Raw genomic sequence first — 25,248 nt, forward strand, 5'->3', positions numbered from 1 at the left:
AATCATTCAACTAACACATGGAGCACTGAGATTCTGCTTCTCTGTTTTTGTTTTGATCCTCGTGATTAATTCACAAACTGTCCTCTGGTCACATTGGGCCATCGATGTGCAGTGAAATCACAGGAACAGGAAATACACATTGTTTTATCCTCTGATTTTTTTGGTTGGGAAAATGAGACACAGTAGCACCCCAAATAAAGGCCCCTGTGACTGCAGAGTCCACAATGGGTGCCATTGACGGCCTGAATAAGGATACATCTGTGTGCCGATGTGACACCCTGCTGTCCTCTCAAGTAGGGTGGGAGGGGAACAATGGTACCAGAGCCGCCTGTCTATGAAGAGCATGTGATGTGACAGAAGATATAAGAGGCTGTTCATCAACAATAAAACAACACAGTTTAAAGGTTCACCCAAAATCTACAGAGACGACCAGCAGACAAGATGAGGTTTCTGGTGCCGCTGTTTGTTTTCCTCGCTGTGGCAGCGTTTCACTCTGGTAAGAGACTTTTTAAGGGAATCTCCATCTAGTAAAGAGTAGGGGATCACGGTTTGACTTCTATTTCTGACATGTCTTTTGAATTAATACAGCGTTAAAACATGCTCAGGTATGTGTTTTTGAAGTCTGACTGATGCACTTCGGATGATTTGTAGCTCTCTCAGCATCTCTGGAATCTGCAGAGAAAGAAGAGGCAGTGGCAAAGCACGGTGAGAAAATACTATCGTTAATTTTCAACAAGCATGCAAAAATAATTCTGCATGCAAAAAAGAATGTGATTCAAGTGTCTTGTTTTTGTTTCAGATGGGATGACTAAACTGCAGGAAATAGGTACAGTCAACTTTACAGATCATGTAGACATTTAATGTTGAATGCATTCAGCTGTTGCTTTTTTAACAGAAGCCTTATGCTTCCCTTATTTTATTTACTTAGTTTTTTTATTTTAGCAAGTTGTATTCACCTGTTTTCCTTGATCTGGGCTTTTTTATGTCGTTAAATCAGGATCACAGTGTTGTTTTTCCTGTGATTCAGATTACATTTCTTAAAATCTCTAAAAAATGAATGAAATTAACTTATAAACATTGGGAAAACAGTATTTTATCCCAACATAATGACAAGGCAAGTTAAGGCAATTCGAAGTGCTTTACATAAGGCATCAAAACATAATAGCAAGTGCGTATCTAGAGGGTGGGTGATGGTGGCCACACCCACTCTTGAAATCTGATTTGTCCTCAAAATCGGAGAGGCAAGACCTACATTTTAAATCTTTTAAAATCTTTTTTGTGCTGACTTTCAGACTGCTTGTGTGTGTCTTTGTATGGAACATTTACTTTTGTTAGTTCTTGAAATAGTGAATTATGACATCTTTTAAAGCTGCGATTTGTAGAATTTTTGCACAGAAATATCTATATCAACCAAGAAATGACTACTCCTATGTTGATGACACATCTGTTGATATAAGCTTGGATCACTAGTGCTATTCTCATAATGAGAGGGCAAAGCTGTTTAAGGTGTCCTTTCTGACTTGTGCTGCATCTAGTCCCAGAATGCTTTGTGATTAGCTTGCAGCATGAACCAGGACCATTAACCTGGTCTCTACTCATCATCTTTTGTCATTGTTTGATTCAGAGTACCCTGGTGGCAGAATTTGCATGTTTGCAAAATTCTTAAAAATGAAGCTAAGAGGATGTACAGTATACATTGCTTCTCTTGTTTTACTTTTAAAGGTAAGAAATATTTATACACGGAGCCCAGCCCTCAGAATTGGCTGGGCCTCTGAAAACCCCAGAGAATGGGCACGCCCCAGTTGGGATTTATTGACAAAAGTCAGTGCATGTGTGTTGGATTAGTAGCATTGATGCTAGCAACTTGGCTAACAGTTACCTCATTTTAGAGTTAGAAAGTGTGTCCATCTATTATTGGCTCTAATGTTAAAAATTTTTTATTCATGCCACTTTATGCTGCTTTTCACCACATTTTTGCCAATTTTAACCCATTTTTACCAATTTTTGCCACTTTTATCATCGTTTATTGCCACTTTCAACCCATTTTTGCCACTGATTGCCACTTGTAACCCATTTTTTGCCACTTTAAACCCATTTGACCACATTTTTGCGATTCTATTTTTGCCCCTATTAACCCAGTTTTGCCACTGATTGCCTCTCTTAACCCATTTTTTTGCCACTAAAAAAATGGCTACATCACTGAAAAAGAAAACGTTAAAAGAGCTTGTCCCCTTCATGGTTTTGGGGCCTGGAGATGATCACAGTTGTCATTGGGAGAGACTAGGTACACCCTGGACTAGTAGCCAGTCAGTGTCAGGGCTGAGATCTAGTGGAAAATTAGCATAGACATTTAGAGTCAATTAACACTGGACTGTGAGAGGATCCATGCAAGTGCTGAAATGAACAAAACCACTGCACCAACATGCAGTCAGATGTGTTGATAGCAACCAAAATGTAGTCATTGGGACACACAAAAGAATTTAAAATGTAAGAATTTATAGGACATAAGGATAGGGATTCTGTGGCTTTGTATTACAAAGTGGGACTCCAACAGTTTTAGCCTTTTAATTTGTTATATTGTGCTGTTTTTGAAGCCACCTCCCTGACACTCGCAATCAATAATTTGTGTTTTGTTTTATCAGTATCTTTACATTTCAACTGGCTATTTATCTGTTATCATTCAAACTTTTTGTGTCCTCAGATCAGATGGAGTTTGAGGCCGCTCAGAAGAACGAGGCTGCTCAGATGAATGGTAAGTTCGACCAAAGTCCAGGAAAAATGATCTGACTTCTTAAACAAATAAACCTTTAACCCCAGAGTTGTTTCAGAGCTTCAGACAATTTGAACTTTTTTTAAAAAAACTTTTTCTTTCAAGTCACAGAAGAACAGAAGGAGGGTAGCCGCTACCTTGGTAAGGCATAGTAGACCCTACACACTTGACCTGATTGAAAACTAAAAAAGTTGATATTCTAATAACATCTTTAATTTCTCTAACATACAGAGTGGACTCAGGATGGATCTGGTAAGTTAGCCCTATGATAATCATCTAAACCAACATTTTTCAAAGTCATGCAGCTTTTCAAAATTTTTCCCACAGTGGAGGAACGTGTCAAAGCTGAAGACAGCAACACAAGTGAGAGAAAGCATCCTACAAGTTCTTACATGTGAGCTTTATGTACCTATATGAGATTCAACATTACATAACAGTGAAATCCTCCTCCATCCAACAGAGGGGGGCGGAAACACAGACACTGCTGCAGCACGTGTGGGTAAGTGAGGTCTTATTGTTCCTGGGTCGGCCTGTAGATGGCGACAAAGCACTGCTTGGAGAAGTTTTAAGTAAAGGACTGGATGTTAAAGCACACTGATATGTAAAATACCACAGTCTTGTGACTGAATGTTCTGCCCTCATACCCAGAGTCCTCTGAGTCCTCCGAGGAATCTGAAGGTGAGTATTTAACCTAGAGTTCTTTATCTAAGCAGTTTCTGTAAGCAAAGTAAGCTGATATTTCAGAATTTGTCATTTTTTGATGACAATATCTGTTTTTTTTTATATTCAACAGGGAGAAAGAGACAGGGTAAGTTTTGTAAATCTACACTAAAGAACAAAAGAACAAACTCAAACATTATTCTAAATATAAGCGACACTACTGACTGTTTCTTGGTTCTCTAAGCTCAGTTCCAATACACCCCTGGTCCCTACCACTACAACTAACTCTGTATTTTGCACGTTCAAAGTTCAGTCCAATATTCAATTTTTACTCCTACCACTCCATTTCAAGTGCCCCGTTGCCCATGAAACAACATCAAATTACATTGGACTGTTGTTGTAATTTGTAAACTATCTTTTATGAGAATTGCTATTGTACTCAGTTTAAAGTGTGCCTCTGGAAAATCTCCATTTGATAGGCCATGTGCTCCTAGCACTTAACTCTACCCCTCTTTTCCAATAAGAATCTAACCCTAACCGTTAGACGTGAATGTGCAAGCTCCAAAGGCCTCCTAATTTTTTTATTAGGAAACCAGAAAACTAGTGAAAAACCTGGCCTGCAAACCTAGTAAACAGTCTGCTTACATGTACAAAAGAAAGCTTGCCCTCCACAAAGCCAACAAAGCTACATTTGATATGAAGGCAACACAGCTACACAGCTAACAAAGCTGACGAAGCTACATCAGCTACGAAAGATTCTTAAACTACATAGATAATGTAGCTACATAGCTTGATCTAATCTAATCTAGATGTAAAACTAATTAAGCTATGTCAACTACGTTAGCTTATGCTACATTTAATCTGACTTTAGCTCTGTTAGTTGCATAGCTACGTAAGCTTTAGCTACATTTGCAAAAGCTCATGATGTCAGAGCTAAAGCAAACGCTGCTACATTGGCTTATGTTACATTAACTACGTTGCTGGCATAGCTATGTCTAAAGCTAAGGGAGCTAAAGAAAACCATATTTCACATAACTTCATCCAAAACAGGTCTATACATAATAATTTAATCACAGATTTCACCTCTGACCTTTTTTCTGTTGTATTTACAAATTGTTGTTAGTCTTTAATGTTTGCAGTGTGGTTATTTCATGAATGTAACCACCATGTTCCTGCTTAAAGCTGAATTTTTACGACAGCTTCAAAAGTGTTGCTTTGACTTTAGCTACTTTAGCTAGCTATGTTAGCTAACTTTAGTTACATTAGTTACACAGCTTAAATTTCTTTAGCTACATCTGCAACAGCTCACATTGTTGAAACTAAAGCTAAAATTGCTTCATTGGCTTTTGTAGTATTGTATTACTATGTAGCTAGCAAAGCTAACAACCTAAGCAGAGCCACTGTTTGCGTAACTACCTCTAAAATGGGTCTCTACAAAATTTAATCCCAGATTACACCTCTGACCTTTCTCTGTTTTATTTATGAAATGTTGCTTAGTGTTTAACTGTTGCAGCGTGGTTACTTCATAAATGTGACTGACAGATGTTTATTCGTAAAGCCACATTTTTTAAAGCATGGTTGTGGCAAATTACATCTCTTCCATTCTGACAGAGACAACATCCCACAGCAGTAGGGTGCAAGAGGGGGCATCTGAGATCTGTGGTCTGTAGCCAGTCCTCTCTCTGATTCATCCATACTGTTTTAAGCCCAATTCACCCTTTGCCCCTACCACGTAATCCTACCCCCAAACTGGTCGTACACATGTGATTTCAAGCTAACTCTACAACAGTCATGGTGATATGTCAGCTCGCATTGTGTGACTGACTATTTCCAGTGTATGTCCATTGTGCACGATTTATGTGCTCATCATGTCCGGTCTATTAGTTGTGCCCGACCTGAGTTCTCTAACTGTTCATGTGACAGATGTCAGAGTTTTCTTAGAAGAAGAATTATTAAGATTATGATTAATTTCATTTATTAAAAGGAAGACACATTAACCAGGCATTCAGCTATTTTCATGGTGATTTAAGATGCTGTTCAGCAGTTTTCAAAGTCAAAAAATGCCCCAAAGTTGTGGAATCTGCTTGTGGTTTAGCATTCACAGTGCTAGCATGCAGTTGTAAGACCAAAATATCAAACATGCAAGAAAACCATCTGACCGGTTAGGAGCAGCTGGTTGAGCTGTGGTCAGCTGTTGTGTCACTCTGTATTTTACACGACAACATTCAGACTGAAAGTTGCCCAGACTTCCAGGTGCAACTCAAAAATTATGTCAGAATTGGCTGAAAACCGCAGTGTGTATGCCCGGCTTTATGTTGCTTGTGTTCAAGTCTAGAGGTGGGATTTCCTGAGTTCTTTTTTATGGAAAGGGGATGAGTGAAGTTCTAGAGCTACATGGTCCATCAAACAGAGATATTCCAGAGGCACTCTCCAAACCAAGTGCTACTGGAAATCTCCCAGAATACCTTGCAAATCATTTTCAAGATGGTTGCTTTAGTGTTAAAATAAGTGTGCCGATGTAACCATCTTATGTCACGATTCAGTGTTGTTTCAATGCATTATGGACTTTTTAATTTGAACAAGAATTTGAAAATATCACTTGAAGTAGAAATATCCAGTAGAGCTGTCATTTCTGTATGGGTAGATGCGGGTGGCACTTATTGGTGATGTATGGATTTCACCACTACCCCTTTAAAGGCCTATTTCAAGGTTTGAGCACCTTCCTGGCTGTTTCATGACATTTATGTGCTGGAAATGTAAAGTGATGATAGAGATTTAACTACCAGGGGAAACTAGACATGATCTCAACCTTGTTCCACACCTTTTGAGTGTATAAGAGCTGTCCTTCCCTGTCCTTTTCTAAATAAAAAGAAACATATGGTAGGGGAAGGGTTGGAGGCAATGAGTCTGTTTAGAGGAGCTAGGGGACACTTGAAATCCGCTTTCACACCACAGATAAACCTTGCCCATTCACTCCTAAATTGGCACTCTGTTGGCGAAGGCTGCCATGTAGGGAGGCCACTGGCCATCAGTATTAACTAATGACAGATATATATATATCTTATGCAGTATTGGGAGTGATTTGGGTTCTGGTCCAAAGACACATAGGCAGATCGGAGCTGGGACTGAACCTCTTACGATTAAGAGACAACTGACTCTACCAACTAAACCAGAGTTGCCTGAAAAGGGTAGGGATGGCACTCTGTAGGCCTTGTTTAACATTTTTTCATGGCAAAGATTCTTCTTAGATGAGTTATTTAACACTTACAGTATATGAAAGCAGGAAGAGATTTTTTTATTAAATAGAAAACACTACTTATACTATTAGTAAAGAGATAAACAGTTAGATTCTTCAGCCAGGGACCTCCAGCAGGTATTTGGTTGGATTTAGCTGAGCTCAAAGTGGTCAGCACCTCCAAATCCGAGGCCATCGTCCTCTGCCACTAAACGGTGGATTGCTTCCTCCAGGTTGGGAGGGTGTCTTAGGCCCAAGTGAAGGAGTTCAAGTATCTAGGGGTCTTACTTGTTCACAAGTAAGAGTAGAATGGACCACAAGATCAACAGGTGGATTGGCACAGCACAGGCAGTATTGTGGACGCTGTACCATACCACCGTGGTGATGAGGGAGCAGAGCCTGAAGGCAAAACTCTCAATTTACTGGTCAATCTTTGTTCCGACCCTCACCTATGGTCATGAGCTCTGTGTAATGACCAAAAGCTGGAGCTGGAAGTAGAGCTGCTGCTCCTTTGCCTCAAAAGGAGCCAGTTGAGGTGGTTCAGGCATCTGATCAGGATGACTCCTGGACCCCTGCCTGTGGTCTTCCAGGCACATCCAACTGGAAGAAGACCCTGGGGTGGACCCAGACTAGCTGGAGGGATTATATATCTCATCTGGCCTGGGAATGCCTTGAAATCCCACAGTAAGAACTGGAAAATGTTGCTGAGGAGAGGGATATCTGGGTGGACTTACTTAGTCTCCTGCCAACTCGACCCGGACACAGATAAGCGGAAGAAAATGGATGGATGGTTAACAAATGGTGCTTTGTCCACAGAGGGCACCAGGATCTACAAATTAAAATCTCCTCACATATGCCTTAAATAATGATAAAGGATTTACTCCTTTTACTGTGCTTGTGGTTATTTTCTGTCTACTCCCCTGTCTTCCTAGAGCACCATGAGAAAGTGTCAGAGCCTGTGAGCAGTTCTGGTAAGAACAAGAAAAAAATTCCTTTAAAATATCTTTATACTTCAGAAAACACTCAACTACTCACTTTTATTCACCATTTTTCTCCTCTCTTCTGCAGATGAAAGCACTCAGGATTCAACCAAGGACCAAGGTGAAAACTTAAAAATGCCTAAAAAAGATCCATCTAAGTGTGTACATGTTTTTTAGTATTATCCATCATCTAAGTATCTCGGTTAGGAAGCAGTGGTTAACATTTTTTGAGGCAGGCTGAAAGTACCTGCTGAGGCACGATGTGGTGAACTGTTTTGAGCACGCCAAGTGAAAGTCAAATTGTAGGTTATGCAATGAAGGGAAAAAAGGAAAACAGAGCCAGTCAAGGCCAGTCTGAGCTAGATTTAAATAGAGTTAAAAACCCTTTATGGGTCAGGTTCAAATCTAGAAAATAGTCAAATTCCCCCAAAGCAATTGCAATTTTCAGCCCAGCAGCTTGTAAAACAACCTCGTAAGCATTTTTGTGTTTAAATGTGCATTAAAATCCTCAGATAAATGTTTTCTGGGGACATTTTTGTGTCACCACAGAAATGGAAGATCAGTCTGTGGCTTGACCTCGAAAAATAAGATGCAGGGTTTGTTTATTCCAACACAGTCCTCCTTGTATGAGTAAATGTAGGACATGAATCCAGGGCACTGTGAGGCGTCTGTCCCACAGGTGCTTATTGGGCTTGATTTATAACGTATCATCTGCTTCTGGATATTTTAAGAGCCAAGGATGCACTGTCCCTGCCCTAAAAGATGCAGAAAGTTGAATTTTAAAACTGATCAAACCCTGAAAATTCAAGGTTTTTAGAGAATAAAAAAGTATTCTTTGTTTCTTTGAAGAATTAAACTGCTGAGAAAGAAAGGCTGACTGTGCTGGAGTAGAAAGGTGTAGCTGTAAATGTTAATCCTGCTGGGGTTGAGTGGGGCTGGATTTTTTTTTTTTTTTTTGCTGTAGAGCAGAAAAATGGTGCAGTCATCATTCATGAGGGCCTGCGCACGAGGAGTGAGTCATATCAGAGTAGAATAAAGACCACTGTGATTCATAAACTCGCTCGTGTTTGTCTGGAAAACTACTGAATTGTGTTTATAATGTAAAGCTAGCGTAAAGGAATCCTCTGTCTGTCTGCGTCACAGATGTACTGGAGTGAGAAAACGCAGCAGCATGTTGATACCAACGCTCCCTCATCACCCGGTGTCTGAGCTGCACCGAGCTTACCGTCAATAAAAGGGAACTATTAAACCTATCTGTAGTGACTGTGTGAAGCTTTTGTCGTTAAATAGGCTATGATTAAATATCATCATGGTGACTGGTAAAAAAAAGACAAGCACAACACCTGTATTTTCCCATTTTTATTTTTTGTTTTTTTATATCCACAAGTGTGAATTATAGTTATGTTGATGTGCATTAAAAAAACAAAACAAAAACTCCTCTTTGGTACCTAACGGGAAAATAAAACAATTAAGGCAACTAGAGCATCTACAGGTCTGAAATGCATTTTGTACTGCAGCCAAATGACCACACGTCGGTGGCATGCACATGTACGTCCACCCTCATTCAAACAGATCAGCTCAAACCATCACTGTTATACAACTTCCAGATTCAGCTTCCTGTTCCTCTTTAATTTTTAAAACCAGCTTCTCAGGGCCGAGCGAGAGGGAAGAAACTAGAGCAACCCAAACTTCTGGACAGGTGCAAAAATTCCACGGAAAAATCAAACTGGGAAGTAGGTGATGAAAGGTTAGCAGGTGAGAAAACGAGGCTGAGACAGACCTAAAGCATTTAACCGCCAAGTATGATGCAATCAAGTTTTTACAGGAGACATAAGGTCATGTTTGGGAGAATTAGGTGACATTCTGCTGTTATGAAGCTCAAATTCAAGTAATAAAGTTATTTCAGGTAGCTAAGTCTACACTGAACTCAACTGGGAGACAAAAGAGACTCTGATATGCTAATTTAACCCAACGATTGTGCCTGAAGTGGCTTCCTTTATACGCTGATGACAGTATTTCATCTATAATTTCACAAGTAGGCATTTAGTGTGAACAGCTGTTAAGAAAACACACCAACCTTACAGTTTAAAGTCAACTTTGTTCCAGAACACCAGGGAGGAAGACAAACATCCCAATTAAGAAAATAAAAAGGAAGCCAGGTGAAAAATAGGTAATTTATAACAAATACTTGATTTCTGGGGGGAATACACACAAACACACTTTTTTAACCTAAAAATACTCCTTTGCAACTACATTATTTTGAGCATGTGTTATGACTAGAGTTACATCAGTAAAAGGCTAATACTGCATTTTAATTGTTCATTTCTTACTAACATGTAAAACAAAATTAAAACAGCATGTTGTATATACATAATTGCAAAGTAAAAAACAATGGAAGAATGAATAGTAGAAAAAAAATCAGTTGATGCTTTTTGATTAACTCTTTACAGAATGATATAAAAAAGCAAGTCAGAACAAAGAAATGCAAATTCCCCACTGTAAGTGAAGTGGCCCAACTGGAACAAACAGCAAATTCTATGTTGAAAATGATGCAGCCAAGAACCACAGGCCCATATCACAACTCATGTCAAACTTCGTTTTTTTTTGCCTTTTCTTCCAATGTTGTTGGCTTGAGGTAAGCAATATATTTCGACCATCTGACTTTACTCCTCGTCTCCTGGTGCGCACTGGAGCGGTTTCTTTCTCCTCCCCCCTTGGCGGGGTGCAGCCGAACGCTCACAGGATGCCATAGAGGAAGACTGCCATGATGGCGGCGCTGATCAGGCCAGAGATGGGCACAGTCACGAACCAAGCCATGAAGATGTTTCTGAACAGGCGCCAGTCCACAGCCTTTCTGGAACGCAGCCATCCTACTGCAACCACAGAGCCCACCTAAAGACAGCACAGATGTTACATAACCTTCAACAACACCATCTTCCTTAAGCAGGGCACACTTGAGATATCAGGCAGACTTTTCAACTCTTCTGATGAAGTAAATTCCTGATTTTTTTTTTTTTAAGATCCTAGGGATTACTATCAAATCTTCCCTGATTTTCCTGTCATGTGAGGTAGGTTAGAAGTGATCTTATCAGTCTGGAAGAGCATAAGGTCAAGTATATACAGTCTGATGTCCTGTTTGAGAGGAACCCCAAGGGCACCTAGTTTATGATAGTGTGAAAATGGCACATCTTTATACAACTGGTTGTCAGAGGCTGGTAAAAGTATCATACAATTTCAATGAAAATAATCAAATACCCTATACGTACCTCTGTTTAGGCATTTCATACCTTATTTAAAAACCGAAATATCTCTGTGTGAGGTCTTGACAAATAAAAATCTGGCCATTTTTCACTCCCCAGTCTTGTGTGGCCAGGGACAGGGTTTAGTCTCTCCTTCTCAAAATTGGGGGTTCACCCCTGCTGGTCAACATGTCAGACTTGTGCAATCTTGTCATGCCATTTGCATGACAGATGATTGATATATGCAGAGTTCTACAGGTGGGACAGAAAGGGCTGAAGAAAGGAACTCAGCTTTTCTTCCCCAGCTCCCCATATTTTGTCCACCTCGCCTTTATTGATCTTGTCCCCAGTAACAAACTGCTGCTGATGAGAATCATGTCTAATTTCATAATTGAAAAAACGAGGGCTATCAAGAGTAATTGCATTAATTTTGATCAACTAAGAGCCAGTTTTTGTATTTACTTTTTAACCGCAAGTCTTGTTGTCCCTTTCAGCACTTTGGTTAAGCCACTGCGGTGTCTCTCTGCAGCCACAGCTTGCACTTAAGAAATCAGACAGCTCAGTGGACAAGTCAAGTCATCTTAAGTCAATGTTCCCCCTTGTTCCTCAATGTTTCCTCTTAATCCATAAAGTTTTTTTTCTTCCTGTGGTTAAGTTAATGTCAAACTGTTTGAGCTACTTCTAAAAGCAGGTCTGTATACAAACAGATAATAGTATAAAATGATTCAAATACAGTTTTAAATGCAAAAGACTGGAATATCAAAAGTGTGTTCAAAGGATGCAATTAACCTCAGAAATTCAGAAAATAATCGCAATTAGAATTTGTGATCATTTTCAGTCCAAGTGAAAACTATTAAAAGTTAGAATAATCCTACTTAACATAGGAAAGATGGACCTACATGTCAATTATTCCTACCTGGTAGATTTGTCTCTAAATGTATGTAAAAGCACAAGCAAAGAAATGCTTAGGAATTAGCAGAATAGCATGTGGTCGCTGCCCTGTCCATTCCCATCCAGATCGTTAAAAAGAAGGGTTTGGTATTTAGGTTTAAAACAAAGATCATGAACATTATTTCAAAGAACTCAAAGAAGAATACCTGCAGATGCTTTGCAGCATTCACTGCAATAACACCTTTGTCTGTAGCCTAAGAACAGTTTTAATTTCCACCGTTAACAAACTCATGCAAAATATTAAACTGTGCCTGCGTCAAGAAGGTCCAACCTGGTTTTAGTATTTGATGCAAACATACTGAGGTCATTTTGTCCATAATTTTATTTTCAAAAACGCACATTACAGTATCATTTAATTTTGATTCCTTTTAAAGCCTAGTTTCATTTTAGTTTCAGCTGAGGAAATAATTCTACATTTTGTTAATTTTACTTCATGACAACCTTGCCTAGCACAGACAACAGACATTGGGATTTTAACAGTAAACAAAGCAATAGTCAGGTGGGAAGTGAGCTGACTGAAGGAAGAAGCACAACCACAACAATTAAAATTGATATAGCCTATATTAATGTTATATCTGTGACTTAATTCATGAGTTTGTTGATCAGTCTCAGCAATTTTTCAGTCCTCCTGCTAGCTGCCTGATGTGTTTGTTCATTTAAAGTTGTCTCTGACCATGAGACATGTTATGAGGTTTTTACAGTGAATGGAATCTTGTTGTGCAGTGTGTTGGATCTGATCTAACTGCTGCTCTTCAAGCACCTCAGGAACAAAACTGTTAAATAATTATTTATCGTGTGAGGTTTCTTACATAACTAGCACCTTCTAAGATAGAAAACATCTTTTAGTGTCGAACAGGTATGGAATTTATTACTTAAATTATCTGTCTGCATGTTGTAAGTGTTAGATGTTATAATAGAGAAAGTGGCTCAACATTAAAAAAAGTCTTCCAGACAGTGTTCCTGTTTACTTTAGCTTCCCTCACACTAAAATGTCCCTTCCCCCGTGTCTAGTCTAGCTCCTAAACCGCAGTGTTTGACCAGCTTACCTTGCAGTGGGTAGTGGAAACAGGCAGGCCAATGTTGGAGGCGACCACGACAGTCAAGGCTGATGCCAGCTCGATGCTGAAACCACTGCAGGGGAAAAAAACAACTTGTGTCTCTCAATCATGTGTGAGCATGCTCTCTGGATTCAAAGAGTGTTAATGCCTTAAAAGGTTGTGGTTTTGAAGTTGAGGAGAAACAGGTTCTGAGCTGTTTGTGGAGTTTGTACCTTGAGGGAGTGATGGGGGTGAGGTCCTTGCCCATAGTCTGGATCACTCTGCGTCCCCAAACCCAGAGCCCAGCACAGATGCCAACACCACCGTACAGCAGCAGCCAGATGGGCGTGGGTGCGTTTGTAGTCACGCTACTCGTTTGGTACACCAACCACAGAGCTACCAACGGTCCAATGGCATTGCTGCGGGGGGGGAAGGTTGTTGAAATTACAACATCATACCAAACAAACAAAATGGTTAATTTGTCCCGATGACATAATATGTTATGAGATCTGCATACCTGACGTCGTTTCCTCCATGGGCAAAGGATCCAAAGCAGGCAGTAAGAATCTGGAGGAACTGGAAGAGCGTAGATACTTCTGGTTTGTCAGCTTCAAGGCCGTCATCATCTAGAGAACTCTGGCTGCTACCTGCGTCTTCCTGCCCGATGTCTAGAGCCACATCGCCCTCTCCCAGACCTTCAGGGGTGGTGTGCTCAGCCACAGCATTGCAGTAGCTGGTGTAACTGTCCATACGCACGCGCTTCTTTTCTTGACCACCTGACCCTGGACCCTTATCGCCATCCTCACTGGCACGGAAGTCTGTGTCTTTGTGCTTAAAGTCTCCATGCATACCAATGATGGCCATGGTGTAGGAGGTGTAGCTGTTGTTGCGGCGAATGGGTCTGTCGTTCCCCTCACCCATGCAGTCCCCAACTTTGGCCAGGTGGAGCTTGTGTAGGAGGTCTTTGTAGAGGCCGGAATCTTTGTGGACCGTGTGGTACTGGCTGTAACCGTTACTGGGCATCTGTGCAGGCCGGTTGTTGAACTGGACCTGGTTGTTGAACTGGACCTGATTGGGGGAAGTTGCGGAGCCATTGCTTTGCTGGTTGTTGCACAGATTGTTTGACTGAACTTGTTTGGGGACTGCAGACAGAGATAATCAGAGAAGTTACGGTACACTATCAATCTAAATTACAAACTTTTAATACCATCTCAATGTACTGACATACCTCCATTTGAATTGCTGTTCTCTGTGTCGTCAGAATCGCCGATGTCAAATGCCACCTTACGTTCCTTGTTGTTCTCAACATCGTCAGAGTCTCCAATGTCAAACGCCACCCTGCGCTCCTCAGGGGCAGCCGGGGGCTGAGCAGGCTGGTTCTGATTGACGGCTGGCGTGCCTGGTGTGTCTGTCTCCTTGGAGGTCTGTTTCAGGATTGGACAGTGGGCCTCTTTCAGCTCTCTCTTCTCCATCAGGGGGCTCTCAGAGGGGCTAGCAGACTTGATATCTCCTAGTAAGGGAGGAGTTGGCGTGAGATATTGCCTGGGTTGCGTCCAAACATACATACAGTACTGACAGTAGAGGCATACCAGCACAGAACATGTGTTTCCTTTCAACAGGAGCTGCAGGGAGTCGTAATAATTGCATAACCAGAGAGTCAAGGGTTTTTTTTTTCCTTTGTTCTATAAATGTAATGTAACCTGCATTCAAAAGTGAGCCGCTGTGTTCACAGGATCAGATAAATGGATTATAATCTTACAAGGAACATATTTACTCGACCGCCAGCAGCTTAACTTATGAAAGACGATAAGACTCAACACATCCTGAGACTCACATGACATTTGTTTGTGTTTTTAAGTCAATCAGATACTTAAAGCCAATATTTTCTATTTGTCAAAGCTTGGAGTTGTCTGACTGGTTGGTCACATCGACTCCTTCAGCTCCAGCTTCAACCAGTTCTGATGAGGCAAGTGAGCTACATCCTTCTCCCCACACATGCACTGTAAATGCCATGTCAACGCCTTAAGTTAACCTGGGCTTATTTTAGTCAGGAAGGTAAAGACCAATTAGAGGCTCACTATGACCCAATTAGGTCACTTGTCTTCTAGCTGGCTGCTGATCTACACAGATCAAGCTAGGTCAGACAAAAACAATCCTGTAATAAGAAATGACCCAAAAGGTAAATTCAGTAAAACAGTATTAACTGGCCAAGATATGCCTCTCTTTAAACATTGCTACAGGTAGGAAAACTAAAAGCAGGGTTTAAACAGAAAATTATGTGTTTTTAGTGCAGATTGCAAGATAAAAATGTGACAGTGTGACTAATAACGAAAATGCAGATGGTATATATTTCAGTAGTACGCAAATAAAGCTCATTAGATGGTAATGAAGTGAAAATTGAAAGACTGTACTAGTATTACACTCAGCAAAGGCTTCACTGCAAAGCTACTTTTTATTTGCAAAATCCTGTAAAATGTTAAAAATTGGCCAGAACCTCAGATACAACACACTTACATGCACACATTATTCAATCACGTGTGTCTAGACTGATGTTAGATTTCACTTTTAATTAAAACTAAAAAGAAAAACAAAAGCAGAAAAACTAGCCCCAGTTTTAAGACTAAATTGATCAACTTTTAAGACCCCAACAGATTCGTTCCATAAACTTCTTCTTTCAATTATGCTTTAAAAAGAAGGGTTTTCAACTGCAATGGAGTTACACTGTTTTCCTGTGTGTCCTAGTTTGTGTCAAGTTAACACAAATGTGTAATCCACAGTGGTATACTGTTAGCATGGCAACAAAAAACAAGACTTGGGAACCTGTAATGAATATCAACTGAATACAAAAGCTGTTGTACTGTGAACAAAAGAAGGGAAATACACAACAATAACTGTTTGAAAGAAAAGATTCTCCTAAAACACCAGAACCGCACTTCCGTTGTGCATCTGTTTTTTTTTTTTTTTTTTAACTTTAATCCAGGGTTATATAACCAAAACTGCTAACAATATTTTTGGAAATCGTTTTATTTGAGTGACTCCATTATGAACAAATATCCATAAGCCCCATTTGCTGGATTAACGGGAGCCCTCAGTGTGAACAGGTCACCTGAGGTTGCATGGTTTGCATGCTAAATCCCCTCTCCTGTCCCGTGGTTCAAGTACTGAAACCATGAATGACTTCTGTGGAAACTGGTGGTGAGGATTTCAACACTGAGACGTCTGGTGGCAAAAATACAAAGACATAAAGGTGGCTTACCTTCAATCTTCTTCTTGAGGTGAGGGCAGACAAAGAACCAGACCACAATGGCGGTCAACACAGAGAGACCGAGTGAGATGAGCAGGACACCCCACCAAGGAATCTTGTCAAATCCAAGCACTGAAGAACCGCCCGATGTAATGGATAGAAACACGCACGAACACAAAAGCAAACAGAGAAAAGCAGTTTTAAAAAACAAGGCAGCAGCCGCTACCTTTCTGACACATTAAACTTATTAGTGGGCACTTAAAATATAATTTATAGGGATGCACGACATTGGATTTTTGCCAATAATCAGATATTCTGATTTTTTACAGATTCACATAAAGATTTACGGATTTAGCCAAAACAGACATTTAAATATGAACATCACTAAACACGCTATAAAGCTTAAGGACGAAGAAGACACCAGTCCTTAAAATAAAGTTTAAAAATTAAAGAATGAAAAAAGAAAAGGCTTCAGCTGACATAGGTATGTTCTACCTGAAACTCCACAAACTTAGTTGTACATACGGCCAATTTCTACAACTGATTTTTCTTTTATTTCCTTTATCAGCTCATTAATCGTTTAATTGCTTTTATTTTATTTTCACTATTGTTTTCCGCCTGTTCTTTGTGAAGCACTTTAGGTGCAGGTTTCATGGATGAAAGGTGCTATACAAATAAGAGAGTTAAGCCGAGTTAAGATGATACATCAATTGTAGACGCATGCGAAAGTTTCATATCTGCCGATATAGATATCGTGCACCCCTAATAATTTACAAGTCAAAATCGGTTGATTCACATGTATACTCTTTAGAAACATGAATGGAGCTAACTAAAACAATCAGCATGGATGTACAAATACATTCAGTTAGTAACCTTGTTTTATCTTTTGGCTCTACAACTCATGACCCAGCTTGGCTGGATTGCCTCATTGTGCCACACTAGTTAAATATGGAAAGCCTGTGCACCCCTCAATGTCAACAGTTATGTAACACCTGAAAGGTGAAAGAGCAAAAATGGCACCATGACCCCCAAATGCCCGCTAGCTGACCATTAAGTTCCTTAAAAGGCGACACTGCTGAAGGAGAAAGGGAAGGGGGGGGGGGGGCTCTTTCCTCTGGGCTGTTTGCTGTAGCATTAACGACACTCTCTTGCCAAGACTGCAGAAAAGCTGGTGCAGCAGAGGTGGATATAATGCAGCACATGCCTGCAGAAAGTGACTATTTACATTTCCCAGGGGAGGCAGTCATCGTTGTCAAACAGAGAGGATGCAAGTCAGCAAGTGTGTTAAGGAGAAAACAAAAACAAGAGATGCTGAGAAGCCCAACAACAATGCTTCCTCCGAGGTGACCTTGGCCCTGCATAATTAAAAACAAAATAACACCTCACTAGCTTGGGATTGTTTGGGAAGTTTAAGATAAGAAATGGGAATGAGGGTCAAGGCTACCTGATAAGTGTCTGGTCGCCGTGTTCATTTAAGGGCAGAGTCCACGGTGCACTCTCTCCACTGAGTCACGCTGCAGCATGAGACTGCAGAGGACCTCATTGATGTTTATTTAGTTACGCAATGGAAGCTGACTCCCTTCAGGACTGAAGAGGCATAAGAGGAAAAAAAAAGGAAGGCAGCTCTGTAACAGCTGAGTCTTTCACTGGAGCACAAACATGCAATGAGACACCCAGAGACAGGTGTGACTCAGCTGGATGTAACAGGTCAGAGACTTTAACAAAGGGACAAAAAGCTGCCGAGAAAATGACAAAGGGGCCTGACAGCAATCGCATGACTACGCTTTGTCATTGGGACTTGTTTGTAGGCAACTTCCTACAAAATATAAAAGAGACGGGTTTAAAAAGTAGCCTGGGTCTGATAAACACTCCCACACAAAAGGGCGAGTTTATACCACAGCCATGCAGTGGGATGAATAGGACTGTGCAGGAAATTGAATCTAACCACGGCTGCGTTCCACACCCCTCCCTGAAACCTCTGCATCCCATGGCCTACATTACACAATAACATGGTTTGTTGTTTTTTTCCACTTCTATAAATGCAACTCGCCACCAACCTCAATTACAAAGACACTTAAAGTGGCAGTTTATGAGTCACTCGGCCAGTAACCTTTGCTTAATTGTCCTCTTTCTTCTATAATCTAGTGAGGCACTTACCAAAAGTATTACGATTAACTTCATTAAGCAGCTGCACAGAAGCAGCGTCTAAACCCAACATTAACTTCACACAATAACTATTTATCCATGACAACAGCAGGGGACAGCAGTTCAGACTGAATAAGCCAGGTATAGTGGCATGTGGGTATCAGTTTTATATTGCCGATTGTTTGGTGTCCCCTGAGCAACAGACGCTGGCGGGCGTTTGTGTTGCAAAGAGTTACCCAGGCAGAAAATTTGAATCCAGCGTACCTCATTGAGCTTGGTCAATTGAGGCTGGTTTGTCTGTGTCTGTGTGTAGTGGGGGACCAAAATGTATTCAGCTCTGACACTGAGCACATTGAAACATACACTAGTATGCAAAATAAAAATGTTAAGACTTGCATATCAATCTCTTTGAAGGCAAGCTGCATAGGCACAGGCTGATAGTGATTTTAAACTGACTTGGAAAGCCATCAGTCTTCATAAACTGGTGTTCAGAACTTATTGTGGATTCTAAGAGGGCAAAACATCTATGATGCATTCTGTTTCTGGGTAGATCTCCATTTATCAAAGGCTGAAGTAGAATGACAGCAGTTGGGGATTTACGATGTGTCAAGAAGTCACACCAAGCCTCATCTGTAAGGGACCGACAGCTGACCCTCAAATTCTCTGGCCAAAATTGCATGCACTTGCTGACTTGAGGTCCCTGGCACTGGTGTATATATTGAGTATAGGAATGTGCTGTGGGACGTCTGGTGTCCAATCTCACCACTATGATGGGATCTGGATCAGGGGGAACGTTGCGTCCTATCACAGGAGACCAAACATACTGTACTCAGTAGGCGGCAGATAGTACTGCTGCAGCAGAGTTCCTCTATCAGCAATATGAACAAGTGTTATCCTCTAAGGCGGTGTAGTGCGGCATCCACAAATTAGGTCTCTCTCCTTCTGCTTTCTCCTTTTATCCTCTTTCAACCCTACAAAGTTTCATTAGATGGCTGTTTAATTAGAGTGCGCTCAAGGTTTCTGCTTGGCAAAAGGCAGTTTGTCCTTGCCACTGTAACTTTGCTTAATGTTGCCAACTTTTGTGCTCTTGGAGGATTAATGCACTGTCTTTGCAAATAATATAACAATGAGTATGGTTAAGACTTGCCCTTTTTGTATAGTGTATTGATATAACTTATGAATTGAAAAGATGAATTATCTGATTGGAAGACAAATGGGACATCTGGCTTTAAAATAAGATCCATACTGGAATGGCTTGATATAAGCTTTATGGTTAATTGTGCAGAAGCTGATGATTTTCCCTTGCTAAACTTGCACCGCTGCTGTTTTCAGGCTTTGATAATAGCCTAGGTGTGTCAATGTTTGATAAAAATTTGCTCTTGTTGACATAAAGAACACAGATGCAAGTGAGCATGTTAAAGCTAAACCTATCTACCCAGTGTTAGAAGATGCAGCGAATTTGTCAGTGTTTAAAATGCAAACTTGCACCTTAATAATGCGAGGTACCAAAGTACAGGTCCTCATGTACAGTCCTTTGTGGTTTGAGAGACTTCCCACAACTGTACAGAATGTGCCTGACTAAGCAGGGTTATGGGCTATGCTGGATCTGCAAGTGATCTCCTCTCTGACAGTGCTGCTGATGTGCATGCACACATCAGCGCACCATATCTGGTCAAACTCTGGCCTGTAGCAGCCATTTAATGGCCCAGGCCAGCTAACATCTTGAACTGTTAGGCCCTGCAGAGAGAAGAAAACAAAGGAGCAAAAGTTGCTCATTTATTAAAAAGATTCTGTGATAAAAAGCCAACAAGTATTCAGCATTATTTCAAACAATTCTGTGCATCAGCAACAACTACAGACAGCCTTTTTTACTTCTCTTTTCCTCCTTCATGTCTGAAGGACACAGACAGTGACGTCAAGAGTTAGCGAAATCTTATTTCCATCTCCCTGTTGTGCTCCGCTCTAAAACTTCATTCCAGCTATGACCCACATACAACCACAGGCCAGAGAGCCCCAAAAAAACATGTTAAAATAAACACGGCTTCTGTGAAAATGGTAAACACAGTCTGGTTCAGTCTGGAATACATGTGGGCATCCGGCTGTCTGAGGGAGCAGTTTATTTTAAACTGTGGCTGTGGGCAGGCATGCAAAAACGAAGTGACTCAAACAATGATACTCACTCGGAGCGCCAGTGAACATGATGGAGAACAGGTTGATTCCCATGGTTATGGCATAGAAGACAGGCAGGGCCTTCAATCCATTAGGCACGGGGTCTTTCTACAGGAGGAAAGAAGCAAGGGTTCAAATATCTGATATTTCGAAAAAACTGACCTCATTTTGTCATCCGTTTACAGTTGATGACATAACAAAGGCACCATGTTATTTTAACCACAGTGTTTCTTGAATAAGGAAGTGTTTCAGAAACAGAAGTTACCACTGTTACCACGTGCATTTCTTCTTTCCACTCTGCCATTTTTACACTTAACAAGGCAGCAACTCGCACTATCATCCTGGAAGGTTCTTGCATTTCTAAAATATACACTTCCTCTAACCTGATAGCAGCCAGCTTACCTTTTGTAAGATGAACATGCGCACAAAGTAGAATACAATCCCTGACATTATTCCAGACAAGAGGGGACTCAGGAACCAGGAACCAACTGCAAATTAAAGAAACATGAGCACTTCAAATTAGTGGAAATGTAATATTTGAAATCCAGAAAATGCAATTTATGTGGAGAAAGAAACCTGGCATGCCAGGTCATCTCCTGATAAGGTGGGCTTTCTTTGGCTATTTGGCAACAGTCTCTTTGACTATTAAGGTGGATAATTTTCATTTTATTCAGTAATGAAGTCAATAGAGCTTCTTGTATACAAATAACTAAGATTCTAGTTTGTGTCAAGGTAGGGGTTTTTGTGGAGACCATAAACCTGAAATTCTCCATCTTGTGCAACATGTGAGACAGCTTGTGAAATCAGAATTTCTATTGTATATTCCTGTAAAGCTGACTTAAATTTCCTCATGCTCCACTGACACACCTTGTGAGTTATAAAATGTTATCACACATCTTGCCTTGATGACCAAATTGATATTCTGAATCATACAAACCAAAACGACCTCTTATTTTCAAAATACAGTCATGTATTCAATGGATGCAGTATTTGTGCACTAAGAATTTAGCTTTGGATCATTTTAAGTGAAGGTTTTTCTACTTAGACCAGATAAGGGCTTGAGTATGGTGACAATGCTGCATTATCTGTCACAACCACCCATCCTGTTCATACATGCATATCCCAACCAAACATGAATTACATCTCTTTTTCAGCTAATTAATTTGACTTACCGATACGGAGAAGTTCAAACCACCTGACTCCCTGCTGGCCTCTGGCTACCAGAGAGAAGCCAATAGTAGCACCAACAATGCAGTGTGTACCAGAGATGGGAAGCTTAAGGAAGGAGGCAGCCAGCTGCCACACAGCAGAACCTAATGATAACAGAAAAAATGGTTGCATTTAAGCAGCATAAAACTAATTTTCCATACCTATTTTCAGGCTTGGCAAGTAGGCAAAAAGGACATCAGGCCAACTTGGGGTTCAAAGATTGTTCAAACTAATCATTAAATCATCAGAAAATTATTTGAAGAAATACCATGGTTAACCTGGTGTTATCATCATGTTCAACTTCCAAACAAGGCTGAGCCCTGTGTGCCACCAGGCTTTGTTCACAGGGTTCAACGACCGTAAGTGTAATTTTATCCAAGACAAGCAGACGATACTCACCAAACATGGCACTGATGGATCCGGCCATCAACACCTGCTCAGAGCCATTGTACATGCTGACGTCGATAATTCCTTTGCGGATGGTTTCGCTCACTTTAGCCCCAAGCAGCACCGAGCCCAGAGTCTCAAACACTGTGGCCAGAATGCAAGCCTGTCGCAAGGTAACCACACCAGAGCCCACAGCTGTGCCAAATGAGTTGGCAACATCATTTGCACCAACGGAAAAGGCTAAGATGAAGGCTATGATGAAGCCAACAACTAGGAGCCACAGATAGTCCGTTAGAGGACCCTGTGCCACCATCCCTACTGTGCCGGTCAGTATTATTGCAGTTGCAGTTGTTGAAACCATGATTGTTATCTATTGAAAACTTGCTTCACAATCTTAAAGGGAATGAATGCCTGACAAAGTAGTTAATTATATAATGATCTAAACAGCAGTTAGTGAAATTAAGAGGTAAATGGTAAAATAAATAACTTATTTTTCCCCACCTGTTTTAACAGGATTTAAAGGATTTAGCAGTGCAAACTTTGTAAGGTGTTTACCTGGCACAGACCAGAAAACAATTAAGGTAAACAGAGGTAAAGTGTGGGCTTATTGCTATCCTGTAATTATACTAGATCTGTTGATTTTGCTTTGGAGCTGAGCTATCAAGCAGAGTGAGCAGACTGCCATGGTGCAAATGTAACTGCAGATGAGCAGGGGTACATTCTGAAAAGAAAAAACAGTGAAGAACCATTTAGTCATTTTTCTTGATGTCATTCTCATGTTAAAGCAATTATAACACACTTGAAGAAATCAAATTCAACACCTTTAAAGATCATTTTAAGGCCTGTACTGAGAAGAATTTAACAATTTGAGGAAAAAGATATTTTTTGACAATACATGCCAAAATCAGATGACTTCTGGCACAGCCTTTATTCTATCGATATGCAGGATGGTGATGTTTAATATATACTTATTAGAAGATAGGCAGATTACTCTGGGAGGTTTTATCATTAAGCCATTCCCTGAGAACTCCTCTCCCTGCCTGAAGATGAGGAGAAATACAGAGACTTTTACTTCCTCTCTATTTGACTTGGACGTTCATTTGTTTGCATATTGAAATGATTGCAAAGTATAATAAAAAAAAAATTAAGCTAGAACAACACTGGATGAAGACATGTCTGAGTGAAAGGGCCCTCTAAAATGTAAGACCTCTCAATAGTAAAAATCAGACTTGTATATGCTTAAATGTATAAAGTCTAATTTAAAACAACGTATTATTAAGTATACACAGGATCCCGGCGAGTAAAAGACACGTTGACAGTGCTAAGGGATGATAAGGAAGTTGGTGAATGTGTTTTTTTCTTTCAGGGAAACAAGCTTTTGATAAGAGGCGTGGAAAAACTTGTAGTAAGCTGACGCTTGGACCGGAAGAAGGACCACCCGTAGCCGCTTTTCCAGAGAACTTATCGGGAAGCCATTTTTGGTGAATGTCGCAGGAAGGGACCGAAGACCATATTACACCAGTGCCCTCTAATATTAACAGGACAGTTAACTGTTCAATTGTTTATCATAGTTTCAGTTTTAACTGCGGGTCATAAATGCCGTTTTAAGATAAACAGGGCCTTTTCTGTCGGAGGGATCACAATTCCTTCTACGTGAGCACGTGTCGTCATCCATTCATACACACCAGGATACACGACACCCGTCTGTTCGAACTGCTTCACGCGACAAATCAACAGAAACGGACTGATTCAAATAACACTCAAAACAAGAATTTAACGTGTGGTTATCAACTCGGTAATATCTGACATTATAGTCCCCATCATGCTCATTTTCTACTAGGTTTGACGTGGTTTGTCGTATAAGGGGGCGCAACCGGATGTTACTTAATATAGGGAGCACAAGAGGTAGCATCTCCGACGACCGTGTGGACAGTCACCACCGAGTGTACCGAGCCTATTTTAATGACCTGCCAAGTGGACAGATGGTCGATAGTGCTACCGTAAGCTTAACATCAACGTAAAGAACGGTTTCATTGCGAAGGTAACCTTGAGTATGGCTAAGGGTTTTACAAACTCGGTGGCAACTCGGATGAAATCATGATCCTTCCCTACACCCAGTCAAACAATAGTTTCATGTACAATGATGTCAGATCTTCGCTGACACTACAAAGCCCGCAGATAAGCTATAATTTAGTGTCGCATACATTAAAGAACCGTTAATCATTCCCGCTAAGGTAGCATAACCGTTAGCATTACTTTATCACGTAATGACGTGTTAATCTTAGATGAGTTTTACGGGAATTAGTCATAACGACAGTGTTATTCTGATTTTAAAAAAGATCAAAATAAAATTACTTACCACACGTTGCAGAATTAAGTCCTGGGAAGAATAGAGTTGCTAGCCAGTAAGCTAATTAACTTAGCGCGCGCACGGACAGTAACGTTAGAATAGCGCGCGCGGGAATAATGAATAAACACAAGAATTATGAAATGTAACGTCTTAAAAGCTGCCTACGACACAATGAAGTGACTATGTCCAAAAAAACTATCCGATTCGATGAGAAAAATGTCGTCTTTTTGAATCCAGAATCGTCTCAGTTTGAATGAAGAGCTCGCTACCGCATGTATGGAACTTGCTCGTGCCGGCTGAGCGGAACAGAGGTTTCTTTTTTATTGGATACGCCCTTCAGGAAGCCCCGCCCAGCTGTCAGAGACGAGGCGACTACTATTTTTTTCTACTGATCATGCGTTCAGCGGATGGACGTTGGGTTAGTCAGAGTCCCACTTCATGGCGAAGTCTTTCACAACAGTCAAGAAAAAAATGGAAAGAGCAATTTGCATGTTTAATGTATCCTCTGTATAGTATACCCCTGACACTGTACTATTTAGTTGTATTTGTATTGTTATGAAATAAAAATAGTATTTCACAACACTGCTCTTGGCTCATTAAGAAAATATTTGCACAGCTGCCACAAGCATGAGCCTACAAAAATACGGGCTTCAATTAACATCAGTGTAGGCTTTTTCATTAAAACACCTCACCTAGAAAGCCTACTTTATATTACATTCTCCTACATTTATTATTTCATAGCCTAACATATATGCACATCTTTACTTGTGTAAAATGTATATAAAGTTGTGAAGTTTTTTTGTATAACAATTACATAAGTATTGCTCATCAGTACAATCCAAGGAAATGTTTCAAGGTTTAAAGCAAGTCAA

At 40.5% G+C, this 25,248-nt stretch overlaps 2 protein-coding genes across 3 annotated transcripts; one reads left to right on the forward strand and one right to left on the reverse strand.

The window, feature by feature from the left end:
* Positions 1-351: 351 nt before the first annotated feature.
* LOC121525294 (protein gar2-like) lies at positions 352-8,898 on the forward strand. Of its 2 annotated transcripts, none has more exons than XM_041811197.1 (13): positions 352-496; positions 652-705; positions 800-826; positions 2,702-2,752; positions 2,882-2,911; positions 3,002-3,022; positions 3,098-3,133; positions 3,231-3,269; positions 3,419-3,448; positions 3,564-3,578; positions 7,598-7,636; positions 7,734-7,766; positions 8,789-8,898. In XM_041811197.1, the coding sequence occupies exons 1-13, from the start codon at positions 442-444 to the stop codon at positions 8,800-8,802; spliced, it is 444 nt and encodes a 147-aa protein (XP_041667131.1). In that variant the 5' UTR covers positions 352-441; the 3' UTR covers positions 8,803-8,898. The 2 variants fall into 2 exon arrangements, with proteins under 2 accessions (XP_041667131.1, XP_041667130.1); XM_041811196.1 differs by having other exon boundaries at positions 357-496; positions 2,876-2,911.
* A 907-nt stretch (positions 8,899-9,805) lies between these two features.
* slc20a1b (solute carrier family 20 member 1b) lies at positions 9,806-24,689 on the reverse strand. The gene is made up of 11 exons (XM_041811195.1): positions 24,386-24,689; positions 22,039-22,747; positions 21,603-21,743; positions 20,833-20,918; positions 20,442-20,538; positions 16,129-16,248; positions 14,101-14,382; positions 13,390-14,014; positions 13,106-13,291; positions 12,882-12,966; positions 9,806-10,537 (listed from the first exon to the last, which is right to left on the reverse strand). Exons 2-11 carry the CDS (start codon positions 22,385-22,387, stop codon positions 10,382-10,384), a joined length of 2,127 nt encoding a protein of 708 aa, XP_041667129.1. The 5' UTR covers positions 22,388-22,747; positions 24,386-24,689; the 3' UTR covers positions 9,806-10,381.
* Between the last annotated feature and the right edge of the window lie 559 nt (positions 24,690-25,248).

Source organism: Cheilinus undulatus, linkage group 17 (assembly GCF_018320785.1).
Source record: "Cheilinus undulatus linkage group 17, ASM1832078v1, whole genome shotgun sequence".
Classification (NCBI taxonomy): Eukaryota; Metazoa; Chordata; class Actinopteri; order Labriformes; family Labridae; genus Cheilinus; species Cheilinus undulatus.